At 38.0% G+C, this 13,776-nt stretch overlaps 1 protein-coding gene across 1 annotated transcript; it reads right to left on the bottom strand.

The window, feature by feature from the left end:
* Positions 1-2,365: 2,365 nt before the first annotated feature.
* On the bottom strand, positions 2,366-13,675 carry LOC135482362 (small ribosomal subunit protein uS15m-like). The gene is made up of 7 exons (XM_064762304.1): positions 13,462-13,675; positions 6,586-6,675; positions 5,989-6,064; positions 5,451-5,499; positions 4,150-4,234; positions 3,500-3,558; positions 2,366-3,045 (listed from the first exon to the last, which is right to left on the bottom strand). The coding sequence occupies exons 1-7, from the start codon at positions 13,673-13,675 to the stop codon at positions 2,569-2,571; spliced, it is 1,050 nt and encodes a 349-aa protein (XP_064618374.1). The 3' UTR covers positions 2,366-2,568.
* Positions 13,676-13,776: the final 101 nt, after the last annotated feature.

Genomic DNA, 13,776 nt, shown 5'->3' with positions numbered 1-13,776 from the left:
CGACATTTTACATTTATTTTTGTGCCGATTTTGTTATGAAATTAATAAACACATCTCTATGTTTGGTAAAATTAAACATAAGCGTGGTTTACTGATAAATATACCGTAGCCATTTTCTTAATCCGTGATTGACTACATGTAAATATCAAAGATATGACTTCTCAATAGAATCCCCCGAACTTCACCTACAGTTTTGCTTTACCCCGACTTTAATGTTCACTTCGGTTTTGGTTGAACTTAATAACTTGTTTTTAAATCATTTTACTGGGTTGGAACAACGTTCACAGATATTTCACTTATACCTTGGGTGTCGGTCGAGAGAATACCACAGCCACTCGCTAGATATCCCTATAAACAATCTTCGAGGGCGAGAGCTGGATTCGAGCAAGAATCTACTGGCTGTTGCTCTGGCAACGCGTTAGACGAGTTAGCCAGTGAGGGTCCAATAGTAAAAGTATACATGTACTAGCGTCACCACAACACCGCCAACGTAAATATATGAAAAGTTGCTGACGAAAAAGTAACACTGCATGCACACGTAAGTACACGGTGGATATATAACTTAAATACGTCCCAGAATAATGGACAAAACTAAACGTAAGACAACATAGGCCTGAATGAAAACCAGCGATTGATAACAAACTAAGAAAGACAGAAGGTACAGAAACCAATCAAATCTTCATTTTAGGTGCGTTAATTACATTTAGATGAACAAAGACGCAATTTGGGAATCACTTGATTAGTTATTAGTTTATTTGTTTGTATAACGCTATACTTACTTATACACGGCAGCGGTAAGTTTTATGGTTAGGGGAAAGCGGAGTGCTCTTGGTAAGCCATGAACCGATCTTTGGTAAACGTTCTCACGAGACGACATATTGGTGGAAGGCCAGTGGTCTTCAACGAGCGTGTATTTATCCATTTGTTCACTTTATTTACTTGATTTGTTTATTCGCCTGAATGCCGATAGCATATGCCTGACTATTAAGATGTGAAGAGATGCAAAAATGCATAGAAACTTGGGTAATGTTGGAGATAAATATCACTTTTCTGCCATCTTCCTTTGTGAGAAAGAAGTACTAAAAAGAAATAAAATATGTACCGGTCCCAGCTTTAATTGATAAAGTTTCAATAACTGAAACACCAGATGATTCAAAAATCGAATATGACGGGAGAAGTATAACTGCTGGCAACTGCCCTGACCATTTTGCACGTGCCTGGAAATCAGGAACACTTCATTAATTAGGAGTCACAGAACAGCAGCCAAATAAAATTCTTCCATTCGTTTAAAAAAAAATACATGGCCATTTTAAGTGAGTGTGTTCCAGGATAGGAGTTATGAGTGAAGCTTAGGGTAAACCCAGCTCCGCCAGCTGGGACACGCCTCGCGATTGGTGGCGTTATAAAGCTGCAGTCAGGACCGTGGAATGGAGATTCTGCCTGAACTTCATGCAAGACTAAATAAAGGTTTGCAAGTTATAAAGGTTTAACAAGACTCTTGTTCGCATGCCAATTCCCGCATTTTCAAGAAAATCGTGGTGAAGATGATGGACTTCGCATTATATGAACCGTATTCCCTGGATTCGCACACGCAATCCAATTTTACCATGTTCAGCCGTACACTGGTTAGCAGTTAACAACCATTCTTACCTGCTTATCGAAACAGTACTTCTTCGATAAAAAAAAAAGAAAAAAAAAAGCGCACTTCCACAGCTTGGGTCCGTTCTGGGTAGATACTGAGATGACACATTGCCATGACTGTTGAACTTGCCGCAAAGTTTTGGCTTTGTAGAACATGCCTCTATTTTAGGGAAATGCCTGTGTTACTAGCGTCCTGTGCTGTGACTGCTTTTCGCACCAGTCTACTCCCCATGACACTTACGGAGCTAATCAGTAAGTCTTATTCACCACAGGAATTGGCGAGTTAGGGCGACAGATTGTACAGGGGCCTGACACTTCACCTAGGGTTCCTCGGTCTGACACGAGATGTGCTCACCAGTTCTGAATGCACCTCGAAAGCTAAATAATAATCAAAACATGCAACTGTCGCCATGTTAATTCAGTGTAATGTGAAAGTCTTCTTGCAATCTATTCCCTCTACTCACGAATTAATGTGGCTCTCTCGCGAAATATCATCAAAACTCGGATACAAATTATTGGTCTCACAGAGGTGGTAAGAGATGCATACTAGCGCTTCAGAAAATAGGACACAGGCTGATTCCTATCACGCAGGATACATATTCTGGTATTTGGAGAATAAGTATACACTACCCTTTTGTCACTATGGCTAAATAACAGCTCTTGTGTCTACCGTAATAACACCAATATCATCCTCGTGACTTCTCAAATATCCCATATTATATTTCCTTTTTAAGTTAAACCAAAAGTAGACCATTATGTATGTTTTCTACACAAGCACCTTTAATCAGCACGCTCAAGACCATGCATCAGACTTCAGACAATACAGTTCACTATGATTATAAAACGGTACGATTCTTTGTCCTTCTTAAAAGCATTACAAACATGGAATTCCGTACTGTACAGCTTCTTTTAAATGATGTCATTATCTCAACGAATTGGTGACATTGTTTTTTTCGGAACTAACTTTCCAGAGGCCACAGCCTCATCATAGTTTCTCAGAATTCTTTGGTAGTTTTTATTCACTGGCACGTGTTTTGGAGGTTCAAGGCTCTTCTGAAAGTCACTGAACACTTTGTGTTCGTCAATTTTAAGCTCTCGCATGTCCTTTCGCATTTCTTCAAGTATCTTCTCTTTCTTCTCGTAAAACTCTGCTTTCTCTGCTTCCACGGATTTCCTAAATGCTTCCATTTTGCTGTTCCATAATTCTCGGGCCTGCTTTCTGACTTCTTGCTTCCGTTTGTAACGCTTTGTAATGCGCACAGAGTAAAGAGGGAAGGGAGTATACCGTATCTTCAGCTCATTGAGTAACCAGTGGAAACGTTCGAAATCTAACCTCCGCAGAAACTTCAGTTGTTTTTTCCTGGCTGCTATTTTCTCAATCAAATTCACCTTGCCTTTTTTATCCTACAATAAATGCAATCAAACAAACAGCTGTTTGAACAAATCAAAATGCACAAAATAGAAATGCACTGATTAACTTTATGATTTATTAATTTATTTATCTGATTGGTGTTTTACGCCGTACTCAGGAATATTTCACTTATATGATGCCGGCCAGCATTATGGTGGGAAGAAACCTGGCAGAGCCTGGGGGAAACCCATGATCATCTGCAGGTTGCTGGCAGACCTTCCCACATACGGGATTAACTTTATGAACAACTTTAGTTAAAACACATGAATGAGTGGGGAAAACTGGAGGACAAGGATTGAAGCTTCATGTTGTACTGAAAAATACTTACTTGAGCTACTTCATTGTCAAAATCTTTGTGTTAAAAGCAAGATGAAATGATAAAGATTAGGATAATCTGCACTGCTTGCCTTAACTATTGCAGTGTATTTAAACCGTCAGATGCCTTACCCCACAATACACAGTGCAGTGCTTTATCTGGTTTCGGATTTCCAGCGTCCATCTGGCAACTGACAGAAACAAGTAGACAGTATAATGAACTAGTGAACAAAGAGCGAATACCACAAATTAACAGGCCTTTTGACACAAACCATTAATCATTTGTTTACAGAACATGCAAATAAAACTTCATCTACGTATCCTTTGAGGTTATATGTGCAGGAACCATTATAAAAGAGTAAATGCAATAAAATGTTTCACGTCACCAAAAGCAGTTTTTTTCTGCATGTATACCTCTGTAATTTTTGAATGACAACTTAAAGACAGAGGCACAACTGATATACAGCACTTAAGATTACCCTTCAAAGATTATAAGGGAAAAAGTTGTCTAGGGCAATTCATCAACCTTTTACACCAAGTTGGGGGGAATGAGTGAAATATTTTATGAGTATGTCTGTAAGGATTACCTCCCTTGATCGCAAGTAATGCATTCCAGAGTGAAGACATGCATGTGGACTGTGATACACAATGACTACGACTGTGAATATTATTTCATGCATCAGTAAATCTTTTTCAACTCTACTCCTTTCCCAAATATGTTCAATGCAATAATATTAATGCGCTATCAACAAACCTGAACAACTAATTCAAAAGCCACTCACTTATTTTTTCTTTGTCAACATCTCCATCTAGGTGGGTATCAATGTGTCTGATAATATCATACTTCCTATGTTTCTTCCTTGCATCCTGGGAAAATGAGAAAATATTGTAACAAATATTGTGAAACATTTCATTATCACACACAACACTTTGTGACAGGTGCTTTAAAAGTGAACAGCATTATTTTTTGAGTGTGATTTACTTATTTATTTGATTGATGTTTTACGCTGTACTCAAGAATATTTCACTTATACGACGGCGGTCATGGGCCAGAATAGATGTTCTGAATACAAAATCTTCCTGGCAATCAATGACACAGAAAATTAAACTGACAACCTGTTTTTGGAACATGTTCAGTTCCATGGGATCACAGAATAAATGATTGAAACTTGAATGATCATCCTATTCCAAACTCTATAAAGATGGAGAAAACATAAACATTACATGAAGTTGAGATGAAAGAGTTTGAAAAGTTAGCCATAAATGTGGTCTTAAATATTTTTTTTTCAATTTTTCCATAATGACAAGAAAACATTTGAAAAAGTTTTGTCTGGTGGATATGGGATTACCTCTTGGTATACATTGTCTCTCCATAATAATGTCCTATATTAGGATGTAACGAATGTTTAATAAATATCTTCATGCTAGAATTTGGCCTTTTCAGCTATTAAATGTGTTCAACGTGAATTTTCATCATGTTTCATCTATGTTCATAAATATTATCGTAATTAAGAAGCATCTCTCTGGATATCACCAACAAATTTGATTGGATATTTGCATAATTTTTATATTTTCAGCTCTTCAAATACAGCATACACATAAAACATCAATACCCTACAAAAAGGCGCATAACTAAGTAAATTTCAAAGTGATGGGCCTTGTTTTCAACAGTGTGGTGATAAAGAAATTTGGTAACTTTAGCAGTTTTGTAGATTTAGTAGTAATGACAACAAGTTTATGTAAGCACAGATGGCAATGGTCATCTGTCATTGCTGACGGGTGCATAATTTGATTTGATTTGATTTGATTGGTGTTTTACGCCGTACTCAAGAATATTTCACTTATATGACGGCGGCCAGCATTATGGTGGGTGGAAACCCATGACCATTCGCAGTTTGCTGCCAGACCTTCTCACTTACGGCCAGAGAGGAAGCCAGCATAAGCTGGACTTGAACTCACAGCGACTGCATTGGTGAGAGGCTCCTGGGTCATTACGTTGCGCTAGCGCGCTAACCAACTGAGCCACAGAGGCCACTGTTGGGTGCATAATAACGGATTCATCACCTGAACATTGGTGATTTACCTTGTCAGCAAACTCCAGACTAAGCAGCTTCTTCACAGCCTCAGGTACACTGAAATTTAAATTTCACATGACTCATTACTGCTGAAGACAAGTATTTTTCAGAAAACAGCCAATTTAAATTAGACGCACTAGCTTGAACAATACAATAATCACTAAATGAGTGAGAAAGTGGGTAGAGATTTTCAATACACAGTGCAAGGCAAATCTGCTCAAAATGTAGGTTCATTAAGGAGAAAGAATTAGCCTAGATCACTGATCCCTTCACAGATTCATTCAATATTACTGATTTGGTCATTATGATAATGTGCAGCATTTGTCCTAAAAATTCGCCTGGCAAGCATATTAGTGGAGACAAATAACGCCACAATGCCTGAATACACATTATTAAGATCAACAGAACTCCCAATGAATAACTTTGTTACAGCCAAAACATTAGGTTAAATACTGTAATCAGCGTGTTGTACATATCTCATCAATTCCTTTTTATTTATTTTAAATGTTTCCACTAAACATGCTCTTCTGAGAGCTATAACCTTACTTTTCCACCTGAGGAACATTTCTGTACTTATAAAGATATTCTTTAGGATCCACTGCAGGTACCTTCTTTAGGTCACCTGAAAGACAAAGGCAGAGTTGACAGATTCATAGTTTTTCTCATGAAACACATGTTTGAAATGTCGCTTTTCAAAACCATAGTCTTTTCTTCCCATGCCTACATTTCTCATCACCATTTAATCATGTCAGCGACGATTATGTTCAACATCATCTCATCTCTCGTAATTAATTATTACTTTAAAAAATTATGAAGCCTATAGTGGAGGATAAACCTTGCTGGCAGCATGGTGAGATTTCCCCTTGTACGCCTGGGCAGAAATAGTGATGATAAATGCATGTAGCTAGGGCAGAGGGTTCAAACAGGGAGGTTTTTTTTTGGCTTATAAATATACAAAACGGTTGCAATATTTACGGGAAACAGAATGGCCACTGATTGGCTTGGTGTGAGACACCAAGGCTGAAGGCTTTAACCTTGGAAATCTTCACTGTCAGCCAATCAGTCGCAATTTTGTATCCCATTAACAGGGAAACTGTACCAATAGAAACAATGAAGTACATGTAATAACACTACAAAACTTACCAGAATAATCGAAATTAAGTTCCTTTGTGTAAACAACTGGTTGTTTCCTGTAGCGTCTCTGTTCCAAATATCCATTGGAAATTGCTGGACCTTAAATGTTAAGATTGATTTATTGATTAATTGTTTGGAGTTCAATAAATTTTCACTTATTTTGAATTAAAAGAATGCCAGATTCAAGAAATTAGAATGTTCCATTTATTCATTTCATTGGTGTTTATTTCACTTGTACAGTGGTGGCTAGATTCATGGTTGAAGGAAACCTGGCACAGCGCGGGGCCCCAAGACTATTGCATTCATGCGCCTACATCCATTGTATAGGTACAGAACCATGAACAAAGCCTGGAAGTAACCAGTGCATCTGACCTAATGCCTGACATATCACATACACAGTCAGCAGTCAGAGACCTTAACATGATATATGCTGACAAGGATTTTTGAAAGAGTTTTACATGTGTAAGTATTTGATATATTAAGACTCTAATTGTAACACTACATGGGTACCTTTAGGTTTATGAGTACATGTACCTTAATTTGACCTACAGGTCATTCTGAACCGAAATCACTCAATATCTGGAATACTTCCTGGTCGACCGGGATATTATGAGATATTAAACAAATAAGTCTGGGCTGGTTTCCTGGATGAAAGATAGATTACGCTGTACTTCTTGATGTATTTACATTTCAGGCTATTGTGTTTGCATAATTGCATATGTTTTGGTTGCTAGAAGTCCAGTAGGATAGACTGTGGAGAAGCAGGGCGCTACGTCATCATAACTCTGTATGATATGGCAACTGGCAACGGATTACTGGCAACTGGCAACGGATTACTTACATAGTCGTACACAGCGCACCATTTTAGTCTGGTTTAATACCAGACCTAACACAAATCATCCAAAATATGGGGTGAACTGGGGCAACACAGGGCCAACTGGGACAGCACACGAGTTAAATGGGATGATGCTGGGTGACAAGGGACAAGGCACGGAACCAACATCTGTCAAATTTACTCAAGCACACTGTACTCAGGTCTAGATCACTGAAGTTTCTAATCATCACTATGACATATCTGGCATGCAAATAAGCCCTTGAGAATAGAAAATTCCCTGGAATTAAATGATATGTCCGAAGATGTTCTAATACTGTTATTAATTTCTTGAAAACAAATAACATCCTAACAAACAAAAATAAATGCTGAATTACATGTAATAATTTTATTATAGCACCTTTCCTGAGATTTTGCTTTCGTAGCTGTCAAATTTCCAGACATCCAAAATGAATGAGAAAATAAGACCATCTTTGCTTTTATTTGTGCTTTTCACTCTGACTGTCAAAAAATCTATTGTATATCCAGCCATTCAAAATCAATCTAACTCCTCACCAGTGAATGTGTGAGGGTCAAATGGCCAAGTGCCAGTGGCTTTAAAAACTAGCTATGATGTTTATGGTTATGGTCTTCCCTGGATTTTCCATCATCCAACTATACATGTAGCTTCTGCATTAAACAATTAATCCCTTGGTACTTATCACTTTCATTACCTTTCGCAATGCAAGTCCAGTTTTGTCCAAGTTATATATCCTTTGTCCACCTATTGCTGTTGTTTTTATAACTTCCTCAAAACAATTTCCCACCTGTAGCTTCAGGACTCCTCAATGCTAGGGAAGTGTCTCTCTTCGTGAATGCCCTTAGGCAATCATTGCCAGTTAATTTGTTTATTTTCCATGCATTGGTCATTGCAATTTTGCTTTTGTCCACCATTTCAAATGCGAGCTGTCATGTTTGCATTGGGGTAAGACCATGGAACATTTTGGAGGCACATTTAAAGTAATCTACAAGGGCATGTTCCTGTGCAATACTGAATACTTGACTGTGAAAGTAACGCGGCGAGAGAATAGCATTTTTGTTTTCTTCACATTTTTTCATGTAAAGCTGAAGAACACTTTTTGAAATTCCCTTTTGCTTAGCCACCTTTTGAATAGATCTTCCTCATTCCTTCATGAGGAACAAGTCAAGTTACAGTTTTTCTAGTATATTTCATTGGCATTGTAGCAGCAAGAACTGAAATTGAAAAAATATAATTCAATTTTAGAAATGACCTTTATGTTAACCACATAAGGGGAGAATTGGGATACACTGTCCCAGTTCACCCCACCCAATCAGCATAAACTTAATCAGAGATAGCTCACTGACCCTGCACATGAACATTCTGCTATCACTGCAGACTGTCCAACATTGGCCATACATTATTTAAAATCGATTTTTGTTTCGTTAATCAAGCACTCAGGTATATTTATGAAGTAAGCTAAAAAAAAAAAAAAAAAAAAATTTGGGGGACAAAATTCAACTTATTGCCCTAACACTTACATCAGAGCTCCATGTGACTTGACGTCATCAGGTGGAAAAGGGAGGATGAAGGCTCGCAGAAACAAGGCATCTGGAATCTAACTGGCTTAAAGACAAATGAATTCTGAGAGGTGTCCCAGTTCCCCCCTCTGCCAGTTTACCCCACTAGAGGGAGAGTGCACCTACCTTTTCCACTCGTGGATGACTTTTGATCTTTTTTCACGCTTTCTCATGGCAATATCTAAGCATTGCTTTTACATACAAGGTTCAATTTTTTATGCATGCCATTTGGTAACTATACACATTGGAAAGTAAGTCATATCTTTTATAATAGACATATTTGTCATTTTATAGATTGCTTAAAATTACTTTTCATTCAGTTTTGAATTTGGAGGCAAAAAGTGAAAGCCTATACAGATAAAACCAGTTACATGTAAAAATTATGAAGTTCTGAATTTTGAGGCAAAAAGTGAAAGCCTATACAGATAAAACCAGTTACATGCATAAATTGTAAAGAGTTTTTTCAATGATTTGTGAATGGTTGTCTCAACAGTTTCCAATATTCAAGGTGGGATTTCACCATGTGGGCTCCAACTCAAAATTTTAAAATTTATGTTCTTACAGCTATAGTGCAGAACTGTCAGCTTGGTCACAAAAATTCTTTCTCTAACTTAAAAAAACTAAAGTGAAATGTGAAATACAAAGTGTTCACTTTTGACAGTGAGGCACAAACATTGCATAAGAATAGTCAATAGTAATCCAGTTTAAATCTGTCCACCAAAATGGGAGAGAAGGGCAATTACTGAAGCATCAATGACATAGATGGTGTGTGAAAAATGGTAGACTTAAACAGAGGTATTTTGATATTTAAAAATAAGAAGGGATAGCTACAGCCTTGGATATACATGCATGTGTACAAATGGGTCTATTTTGTAAACACATATTTTAGATACAGCCAACGCACATGGTACTGATATATTATACTGAGGTATAATATTGCCGTCTGAAAACGTGAAAAAGCTTAAAAGTCATCCACTAGTGCAAGAAAAAGGGGCAGTCCTATTGCTTTAAAAGGGCACAACTTTAAAACTGTTGGGAGTTATAATCTAAGATTTTGCAGGTGTTTATCAGACATGTGTTCGTACGTTGAGTTCAAACTTCAGGAGTATTAGAGATAGTCACCTGGGAGGCTGTTGGTGATTTCACATGGAATGACCCATAGACAGAAATTTATTTATTTGGCTAGTGTTTTACGCTGTACCCAAGATCATGTCCCTTATAGGCTGGTGGCCATCGTTTTAGTGAGAGGAAACCCACCACCATCCGCAGGTTGCTCACAGATGTTGCCACGTAAGGCCAGGCTTAGACAAAATAATGATGACACATAAAACTGCAACTGTATACATGTGCACTTAAGTTCTAGCAACCAAAACCTGTGCAATTATACGAACACAATACCATAGCCTAGGGGTAATGTAAACTATATACACATCAGGATGTAATATATCTGTTGACAAGGAAACCAGCCCACTTAAGATCTCATCTACTGCTCCATATCAGGTCTGATTAGTTCAGAGGACAAGTCCAAACAAAAACATACTGGCCTATCAACAGAGTCGTAGATCTAGACCAGAATTTTCCTCTGTAATCCAGATTCTCTACATTGTTAGTGACAGAGGGAGTCAGAATCACTCCACCAACACAAAACATAAAGGGTATTCATGAACTAACGACTTCTTAAAGAGGGTTAATGTTAATTAGTTCAGCTGCTCTGCAGGATACTGAAGAATTTTGGAGACAAATTGTCTTATCAATGGAATCTATAGGCAGCCTGAAAAATGACAAATATGTCACAACACCATACGTGTGACAGTCAGGTGGCCTGTAGACAGCAAAGTTCAATAATTAGAATATAATAATATATCCGATTATTGCTAGCTGAGTCACATGTGCCATGCCAGTGCATCACAGACCATAATTAGTGGGCACATGCAAATGAACAACAGTTAGACATAAAGTGGAGATATGACACGCCTACACACATATCCCAAACTAAACTCCACCAGCTCGATGGTGTTTGGATTAAAGAATGAGGAAAGTTCAGTTTTAATATATCTAGCTGTGAGAGCTGCTTGTCTTACTGGGAAAGAAAACAGAAAAATGAAGTATTAACCATCAGTAGAAAGACCCTAAAAACTGCTTCTGAAAATACCTTCACATATGTTTTTCAGATTCACTTAATTAATTCAAATCAAATGTTTTGTCTGTAAAGTGGGCTTTATTGACTATACTGATAACACACATCACCAATGACATCACACCAACCTTTCTCTGGTTCTAAAACAGGTATTTACAGCCACATTTGCTTTTCTATTACGTTAAGTTCACAAGAATTTTATTCAAACCTACCTGCAAAAAGTGTAGAAAAAACTGTCATGCATTATCAATATCGAAAATACACTGCATTTCTTAAAGGGGTGAAAATCTGAACGTTAGTTGTGACCACAAATGACACGTTTGTGCATCATCATATGCACAAATCATACTACAGCACAGAAATGTGCAGACTTCAAATCAAACGAAAACGATTTTCACTTGAGGATATTTAGGGATCCCGTTCTTCCGGAACGGGATCCCTATTGTAATCGTTCTGTTTTTTCTTATTATTATTATTATTTTTTTTTCACCGACTTTGTTAGCAAGGAAACTTTTTTACTGTTCAACATAGAGGTCTGAAATTTTGCACACAAATTCTGGCGGAGATTTTCCAGGGATAAATTCTCAATTTTTTTTTCATGTCACGTGGTTCGGTCGCCATATTGGATTTTGTGTAAAACTTTTAAAAATCTTCTTCTCCAGAACCACTGAACCGATCGATTTCAAATTTGACATGCAGCTAGTAGGTTACGAATTCTTTAAAGTTTGAGAAAATAGTTCACTTCCGGTCAAAACTCTGGAAGCTCGCTATTGGTCGAATTTGTGACGACACAAAAACTTCTTAAAGTTCAATTGTTCTTAACGCATTCTGATGTATCTTGATCTGCTGATTCTGAATCTGGTTATATTTTTTGCATATCTGTGTAACTTTTTGAGATATGAGCAAAAAACTGAAAAAAGTTACGTAATTTCAATGGCGTTTTAATCGAGAACAATAGAAGCTAGAAATGTGCAACCTGCACGAAATTGTAGCTCAAGACATGCTCTTTCGATCAGTCGTCAATGGATTTGAGCTCCGATAAATAGTTTTCTCGCTAGAAGCGTTTAAATGACAACACTGTTTTTCGCTTATAAAAAGATGGGAATCCTATTGCTTTAACATGGAGTTAGATGGGGACTGGACTGGGTTTATAGTATTTGACCTGATGCTTTCGGTTACACTGTCCGTGATCTCCCCAAACGGTTGTAGGATGACATTGATTCCAGTTCCCATCTAACTCCAGTACTCTATTAGATGGCGTAGAGATCTATCTACAACAGCAACATCTATCTACAACTGACATGACTGACGCCTGTCAGTCATATCAGAGTTCGATCCCAGCTTAGCCAATTTGGACAGCGATGAAAATGTTGTCAACTTTAACGTTTTAAGTTGGCTGTTAGGCGTAGTTCGATGTTCTGATCACGAGTGTAGTATTTTTTTTTCTTCGACGCACGGTTTTGTCGCCAATTGCTATGAAAGTGCGAAAAAGTGTAATTTTCGCCCGTGTTTGGAAGTCACGTGACACAAAACTGCTGCAGCTGTGGAGCTGAAAATGACTGAGTGCAAAGGGCTATATGGGTGCAGTAGGCGTGCGGAAAATCGTTGAACTGTCATAATAAATGTGGGAGTTGGAGGTCTTGAAAAATTGTCCAAAGGCCGATTGGCTATGTTTGGCACTTTGACGTTCCCATGTTATATGATGCATTTTAAATGCATTTGCGACTAAGATGAACACACGAACATTGTAAGCATGTCACCGGAAGTAGTTTGACGTCCTGATCATCAATTTGGAAATATTTCTTGATGGCGACGTACAGTTTTTCCGAATATTGCCATCAAATAGCGAAATAAGCGGAATTTTTCACCATATTTGGAGGTCTGGTGAGAGATAACCGTTACAACTGTAAAGCTGAAAATCACTGAGTGCAAAGCGTTACACATGTAGTCTATGTGTGCTAAAACTCTTTGATCTGTGTCAACAAACACAGGACATGCACGTTTTCAAAGAATTCCTAAGGCAGGTTTACCAAATTCGGCACATTTACATAAACCTGCTGTTACAAGAGCCGTGTATTATTGGTTGGGGAAAACGTCATCGATCCGATCCGGGATCCCGGCCTAGGATCTGCTATTCGCAGATCCATTCTAGTTAATACTGTTTTTTTTGTTTGTTTAATTTTGATGTAACCAAGTTGTGGTACATGTACGAGACGCATGAGTTACTGACACATTTCTTATAGATACTGATTAAACACCACCAATATCTCTGACAGCTAATTTGTACCGATTTCGATGAAGCATGTAATATGTTAAACTGGCAAACAAACAGACAGACCTGCAGACGATTCATGAAGCACTGTCCTCCCGCATAAACATAGCTGATTTCCGGTAAAGCACATTGATTTAGTCATCAGACTGCGACAGCTCCACATTTGTGATATATTGTCTCTGAGCGCTGAAGTCCCTGAAGAACGGCTCCATTGATACCGCCCGAACACACTTATTTTATTTAGCAAACTGCGAGAATGGTTAACACAGTTTGCCGACATGTTGGCGGAAGCAGCATGTCGAGTCGTTCGGCAATGTCCGTCGTCTTCCGGAGTTATCCGAGCGGTGTTACATGGCAACTGACGTCATCAATCAACAATAT

Source organism: Liolophura sinensis, chromosome 1 (assembly GCF_032854445.1).
Source record: "Liolophura sinensis isolate JHLJ2023 chromosome 1, CUHK_Ljap_v2, whole genome shotgun sequence".
In the NCBI taxonomy this organism is placed as follows: Eukaryota; Metazoa; Mollusca; class Polyplacophora; order Chitonida; family Chitonidae; genus Liolophura; species Liolophura sinensis.
The sequence above is the reverse complement of the archived record's forward strand: the minus strand, read 5'-3'. Positions and strand labels throughout refer to the sequence as shown.